This window comes from Psammomys obesus, unplaced genomic scaffold, assembly GCF_907164565.1.
Source record: "Psammomys obesus unplaced genomic scaffold, mPsaObe1.curated_primary_1811, whole genome shotgun sequence".
NCBI classification, from domain to species: domain Eukaryota; kingdom Metazoa; phylum Chordata; class Mammalia; order Rodentia; family Muridae; genus Psammomys; species Psammomys obesus.
Genome location: NW_026592915.1, coordinates 1 through 7,773, shown reverse-complemented (window position 1 = coordinate 7,773; position 7,773 = coordinate 1). Strand labels below are relative to the sequence as shown.

The 7,773-nt window shown below is 38.6% G+C and overlaps 1 protein-coding gene across 1 annotated transcript; it reads right to left on the bottom strand.

Annotated features, from left to right (window-relative positions):
- Window positions 1-535: 535 nt before the first annotated feature.
- LOC129683499 (lysosomal Pro-X carboxypeptidase-like) lies at window positions 536-7,088 on the bottom strand (the record flags this gene model as incomplete). Its single annotated transcript, XM_055616216.1, has 3 exons — window positions 536-717; window positions 3,096-3,197; window positions 6,948-7,088. Coding segments are annotated over 3 exons (425 nt in total), but the record flags the coding sequence as incomplete, so codon positions are not given.
- Window positions 7,089-7,773: the final 685 nt, after the last annotated feature.

The window sequence follows — 7,773 nt, the reverse complement described above, 5'->3', positions numbered from 1 at the left end:
TGTGTGTGTGTGTGTGTGTGTGTGTGTGTGTGTGTGTGTGTGTGTGTTCCTGTGAAGGCTAGAGAAGGGGGTCAGATCCCCTGGATCTGGAGTTATAGGCAGTTGTGAGCTGCCTGACGTGTGCTAGAAACCAAGCTCATGTCCTCTGAACAGCAGTAAGTGCTCCTACAACTGAAACATCTCTCAGCCACTAAATCCAGTTTCAGTACAGAAATTGAAACGGAACACAGGTGATTAGAAACACAACACTGTTGGGCTTTTTGTTGCTGCTGCTGCTGTTTGAGACAGGCTCTCTCTACACAGCCTTGGCTGTCTTGGAACTCACTATGTAGACCAGACTGGCCTCAAACACACAAAGATTCACCTGTCTCTGCCTCCCAAGTGCTGGGATTAAAGGTGTGCACTGCCATTCCTAGCCCATAATACTGTTGTTAATTGAGAGAGAAGTGTCCAAATAATGCAGCATGGAGCACCACAACGAAGCTCTAATTTTCTCTTGACTGTTAAGAACTGTGTCAAGAATCAGTGTGCTTACCCGACTACTATATGAGGATATTTCATCCTGAACCAGGCTGCAAGCATGCCACCATAAGAGCCCCCAATGGCAATGACAGGTTGACTTTCAGCTCCTGGAATTGTTCTTTTCAAGTGTATGATTAACTCTGCAAAATCAGCCAGAGCCTGCTCCGATGTCAGAAAATTCAGGTGTTGGGAATCCTATATATGCATATATTTATTTATTTTAAGAACAAAGACAAAGAAAACAGGTATAAACATGGACATAATAGCAGCTGAGGCACAGCATAGATTCAGAACAATTTTCATTCCGTGAAATACATTTCTAGACAATTGAGCTAAAATCCCTCATCAAAGCAATTCATGAGAGTAACTTTAAGTTTGTGAAAGAACATGATATATTTTCTAGTCAAATGTAATTTTATTACTTTTAAAGTTTATCTTCAAATGCAATACAGGAAGCAAGACCTGGCACATATTAACATTTAAGATACTGCCCATAAAGGACAAACAGAGATCTTGTTTATAGCCTACTTGAACATCTAGCCAGTTTGATTCCTCTGCCACAGCTCTGATTTTTGTTGAGAAATTTCAATAACTACAGGCATGATGTATAGTTAGTTTTAATTCATAAAGCTCTGTACTTGTAATCAAGAGAATACATCTGAGGAAGATTTGCAAAAGGAACCACCCTAGGGATGAAATCCTAGGCAGGTATTTCCAAGGACCATACAGTGGCATTCATCAGACCAAAACTGCCTGTGGAAGGTGATGGCTCTTGCCCCCAACAGCTCAGCATCCTCCAGAATAAATGGCGATGGTTTAGAACAATGATGTGAGCACCCACAGAGTCTGTACAAGTAGGCTTCTTAAACCCTTAGTTTATATCTCATGGGTGGATGTCAGTGATCATATGAGGTTTGAAGGACATTTTTGTTTCTGAGTAAAAATATTATACATAGTGCCATGTTATATGTGCAATTGTTTCCAATTCTCAAATAGTATGTACAACATCCCTTGTGCTGTTGGCAACCTTCGTGAGCACAGAAAGAGAAAAAAATAACATAAAACCAGGTATCCACTTTGCTAATAAAGTACTAACTGTGGCGACCTACAGAAAGTTAAGATGTGATTTGCAACTACTTGACTGCTTCCCAATGGTTTCGGAGCCAATTCACTTATTAATCCCATGTGCATGTAAAATACTAAAGAACAAGATTGGCCATCCAAGCCAACAAATGACAATAAACAACTCTGCCACTGACTTATAGCACATGTACATTTTAAAGTTATTTTTACTCACCTCATTTATCATGACATAATAACTCAGTAAACTGAGTATAACATTTTAAAAGCTCCTAACCAACCTTTCAAAACAGCCTGAAATATTACTATTCTCAAATTATTTTAGGTGACAGTTCACAACAGGATGGTATTGCTCTATTGGATGAGATAGAAAGCATTAGGTCTGTACAAACATTTTCATGTAACATTTATTTTCATATTTTAAAGCAATTTGAAAAACATAACAGCACATAAGGTCCTTGGTTAAAATAGTGCTAACTTTAACTGAGTTCCCTGAGGAAAATATTAGTAACAAGATATGTGGGAAATTGCTATAGCTGGAAAGACATGAGTAAAATAAAGTCATTCAGTAGAGGAAATAGTATTCTGGTTCATTAAATATATAGGCTGACAAAGACCCAGGCCAGGGGCTCCTGTAAGAAGGGAAAAGCGAATGGGAACACCAGGGATAACATGACCTCATAGAGCTCATTTATTCTTATATACTAATTACGTTACTGAAAAAAATCCTTCTCACATATTTGCATACTCGTTACTCCTGAGGCAGGAACAGTAAGTTAGTACCTCATTTATGAATCAGGACTGTCTACTGACACTGCTGAAATAATGAAAATTGCCTGCACTGCGTGCATCAATGGAGCAAGGCTGAAGCCAGCATGGATGACTGAACTTAAACTAACAGGGGCTGTACTTGTACCTTGATGGAAGAACCCTTCCTTATCTTGAGCATGTTAGGCCTTTCTCAGGCCCCCAGAACTGCAAACAATACAAAGCAAAGAAAACAAAAAATAAACAAGCAGCAGGGAGCTTGAGAGGAGGCTCAGCGGTTCTTGCAGAGCACCAGGGTTTGGCTCCCAGCACCACACCATGGCTCACAACCACCCCTAACTGCAGTTCCAGGGATGCAGTGTCCTCTTCTGAACTTCTCAGGCCCCAGGCTCCCATGTGGTGCAACGCCATAAGCAGGCAAAGCAGTCATAAAGTAATTAGAAAGACAGCATGGCTTTAAAGATCTTGGGGTAGGACTGAGAGCAGAGCTTGGTGGAAATGTTCAGCACACAAGGAGCCTTGGGTTTGATCCTCAGCACAAAAAAGAAAAAAGAGAGAAAGACTCATTTTGTCCAAATTATATATGTGTAGAAAAGATAACATTTCAGGCACTTCAAGTTAAAGTAATCTCACAGTGTATGGGTATAAAATGTTCTAAACTTAAACAAATAACTATCAAATATGGTACCAAAAATGTTTAATCTTAAAGAAAAACCTGTACCTACCTTGAATGAGTCCTCACCGAAGGGAAGGGACTCCCCATAGTACCGATGCTCAGCAAACACCAGCAAAGCTTTCAGCTCCTCAGCCACATCCCACATGAACCCCTAGGAAGAATTCACAAATACACATGTAAAACTAGGAAATGAAGCATCACATTGAACTTTTGTAAACCATATGAAATAGATGTTAAGCCAGACCAAAAAGAGCTCTCTGAAAGTTATATAATTTATGTGTGTTCCATGGAGGAGGGGAGGTACAATAGCTGTATCATAATGTACTACAGTGAAACTTAAATAAGATATTTATTCACCTATTATTCACTTTGTTTCTTCTTATCCTTATCCTATGACCCTGAGTCAATATTATATATCACTCTTCAAACTGCACTGTGCTTAAGGAAGGAGGTAGAGATATCTAAGCTGCTCCTCAAATACACACACAGACACATAAAGGAATTAAAAGATAAATAAACATATTAAACACCCTTGGGATCTTGACCTTACACATTAGGAAATTAACAGCATCTGTTATTAACTCCTACTTACAATGTGTCAGTACCATTCTAGCCACACATGAAATAACTCACTTATTTAGCACAATAAACAAGAATCATTCAAGCACTGTGGTTATACAGGCAAGGACACTGAGACACCAGGCTCAGTGCTCACCCAGGTGGCAGAGCCAAGACTGAAACACAGGCTGTGATGCAGTGGTCATCAGGGCCACTTGACTTCCTTTCTCCACACTGACGGCTCCTACTAATCATTTGCTGCCCCTTTCCCTTTGACTCGATGGTGCCCTCCTCATCCTTCCTAGGAAAGCATCCAAGGCAGACAGCATTAATTGATTAGACCAGAGGTTCTCAACCTCTGGGTCATGACCCCTGAGAGTATCAAACAACACTTTCACAAGGGTCTCCAAAGATCATAGGAAATATCAAATATTTACATTATGATTCATAGCAGTTGAAAAATTAGTTATGAAGTAACAAAAATAATTTTATGGTTGGGGGTCACCACAACATGAGGAACTGTATTAAAGGGTAGCAGTATGAGGAAGGTTGAACCACTGGATTTGACAGTAGCAGCCATGCCATTTCTGATGAATATTGTTGGTGTTTAATAAGTTACTATTTCCTAATGAGGCATAGGAACCTCAAAAAGACTTTGGTCATTTTGACCAATCTGTAAGGAATTAAAGGAGCCACCTTCGGGGATAATGGACATGTTAGCCTGACACCTGTGGTTTTCAAGATGCCACTTCTCTTTCGAGGAGCTACTCACTAATGCCGCACATCCCAGGTCCAGCCAGGAACAGTATAACTGAGCCACACCAGCTCAACTTCTTGAGCCACACCCAGCTCAAGCACACCCTCCTCTGCATGCCCTGTCCAGCAGAGCTGTCCATCTCCCCTCAACAGCAGAGTGCTGGCAAGACCTCCTCTGCCTGCTGCAGCAGGAACTCACATGGAATCTTGCACCACCAGACTGCAAGTGTCATAAGAGTAGGAACAGACCTCTGTGGGACTGACCTCAGGCTTTGACAGAAGCAGCTGAACTGAACAGATGCATGATGCAATTAGGGAGTGTTTGCTTTCGTGCATCTTAAGGGTAATTTTATCTTTCAAAAGAGGGCTGTGCCATCTATAAACAATCTGCACCAGCAAGTTCTTCAATCTTATTATTCAGTCGTCACAACTCTGGGAGCTAGGTAGTCTTACTATACCCACTGAATAAAAGAGGACACTGAGGCTGGAGTTAAAAGCTAGCTCAAGTGAAATACGAAATTAGCAGTCAGAATGAACATCTCATCAATCTTGCTTGAGCGTCACTGCTTCTCAAAAACTTAATGTTCAGAAGTGAATGTGAAGTTGAAATACTTTAGTTTCTAGGAAGATGCCAAGGACTAGCAAGGTCTAGGCCCTGCCCTGCTTCTAGGCCTTGCCCTGCTTCTAGGACTGGCCCTACTAGGATCTCTTCCATACAACTGTTCTCCTACATGTCTCTTTCTTTCCACCACTCTGAGGATACCGATACCCAGCAACTGTACGATATGGCTGCAGAGCCTGAGGAGCACTGGGTCTGAAGACTGAACATCTCACACAAAATAGCACCAGGAAACTGGACACTTACCTAAAATAACAGGTGCATGATGTCTTTTCTCAGGAGCTATTTCATTTTCAGCATATTTGTTTATTTACCTATTTATTTTTATTGTTTTTTATTTTTGGTTTTTTAAGACAAGGTTTCACTGTGTAGCATTGGCCATCTTGGATATCTGTGAATCAGGCTGGTCTTGGAACTTACAAATTCAATTGCCTCTGCCTCCTGAGTGCTGGGATTAAAAGGTGTGTACCACCACCACTCAGCATTTAAATTATTTATTTATTTATTTATTTATTTATTTATTTATTTATTTATTTATTTTTCTTTGATTGTTTGGCTTAGCAGACTGGGTGTAATTATAGAGGCAGGAAAGACTCAAATTTACAGTCTTCTACCCCACCCCCTGAGGGCTGCATAGAGGTATGCAGCCCAATGCCCAGGCGGTTCTTGGCCCATCTGAAGAAAATAATCACAAGTGAGTCGGCAGTAACAGTATCATTAGATTCATGTCTTTCCTGTCAAATCAGTTCAGTTCAGCAAATATTTACTGAGATCTCCCGAGTACGGAGCCATGCCAGACCTGGCACCAGAGATGACAGTAGTTTCCTGACTAGCTTTTCAGTAGAAATTTGACATTTTCTAGTCATAGCACTGGCATACTGCAAAGGAGACTTTCTTACTTCTCTGTTCCTTCCAAATTGTTTTTTTTTTTTTAATGAATGCATTGTTAAAAGGTGATAGGAAATATAGTTAGTGAAGCAAACTGATAGATTATACTATTTTAATTCTAACAAATTATAAACCAGTGTAACAAAAGACTAAATGAAAATACAGCTACTTTATCTCTGTCCTTCCAACTTGACCATCAAACTTTCTATATTTTCTTTGTCTGCATTGGTTTTGTTTCAGTCTTACTTATTAGTTCAATAACTATTTATTGATTATTTACTATGCACACAATACAGTTCTTCACTTTAAAAATACAACATTAAATGTGAAAATCCCTGCTCTTACACTTTTTCTACAGGCCATCATCAAGATAACTATACACAATTACGCCCACTGGTATCATAAGTAAAATTTCCCCAAAAAAGTGGTTCCGTCTGTCTGTCTGTCTGTCTGTCTGTCTGTGTTGAGACAGTCTGGCAATGAATTAGATGGCAACCGAGGCTGGCTTGAATTCCTAGCTGATCACCCCTGGCCTTTTGTCATCTTTCTATTATGATTGATCTGATTTTACTTTATTTTTTTATTGCATTTACGAACTTCTTTGGAGAGGACAGATGCCACATCACACTTGAGGACATCAAAGACGAATGTGCAGAAGCTGGTTTTTCTCCTTCCATCAAGCAGGGCTCAGGGATAAAGTCATGTCATGAGCCTTTACCCCACTGAGCCATTTTGCGTACTCTCTTTCTACTTTTGAAGAGCATTATAATTAAAACAATAATTCGTTGGTCATCTATACTTCTAAACATTTTCTCCCATTTATCACTATAAAAGACAACATTTCAAAGGCTGGAGAGATGGCTCAGCCGTTAAGAGCACTGTCTGCTCTTCCAGAGGTCCTGAGTTCAATTTCCAGCAACCACACGGTGGCTCACAACCATCAATACTGGGATCCAATGCACTTTTCTGGCCTGCAGGTGTACATGCAGTTAGAGAACTCCTCTACATTAAATAAATAAATAAATATTTAAAAGAAAAAAATATCATTTCAACAGAAGAATCTCACTAATGTGTACATACCGTGTTATTGGAAAACCAGACAATGTCCCCTTCATTACCAGTGTAGAAAAGTATTGATCCACCATTTGACTTCCAATGCTTATCAGATATTAGGTACCGCTGTTTAAAAGTTCTTGTGTCAAAAAACCCAAAGTGGTCAACCTATGATAAAAACAAAAGAGGCAAGACATATTTCAAGGAAAAGTAATTGAAATTAACATTAAGGTGACTCATTCTTTTACTAAAATCAACCTATACTACAAAAATAATCAAAAGAAAATTTAAACTTCATTTGTTATTAATGTTAATGTCATTTTGAAATAACTTTGCTTATATATTGAGATGAAGCAGTATTTGTTATGATGATCAACATTTTCAGTGTAAAACAAAATATATAATTATAAAATCAAGTACTTACTTTAAAACATAATGCCAAAAAAAAGTTTTTTAATTTGATTTATTTTATCTGATTAATTTAAATGGAAAAATAAAAACTTTATATACTTATTATAGCATGGTATTCTGACTTACATATATATTGTAGAGTGAATAAACTGAGCATCAGCATCCCCTCATACCTTTTTAGTGTGGTAAGAACATGATCAAATGTCTTAGTACTCTTCAAACAGTCAACACATCCCATTAGTTCTCAAAATGCCTTCCTATCTAAATTTTCATTATTCAAACATTTTATATAAAAATCAAGAACTGATTAGACCACTGAAAAGATTTATGAACTGTGTGATTCCAGTACCAACAGACATTCCAAATGCTGGGATTTTGATGTCTAACACCATTTCTTTTTTTTTTTTTTTTCAGTTCTTTCTTGTTTGTTTATTTATTTATT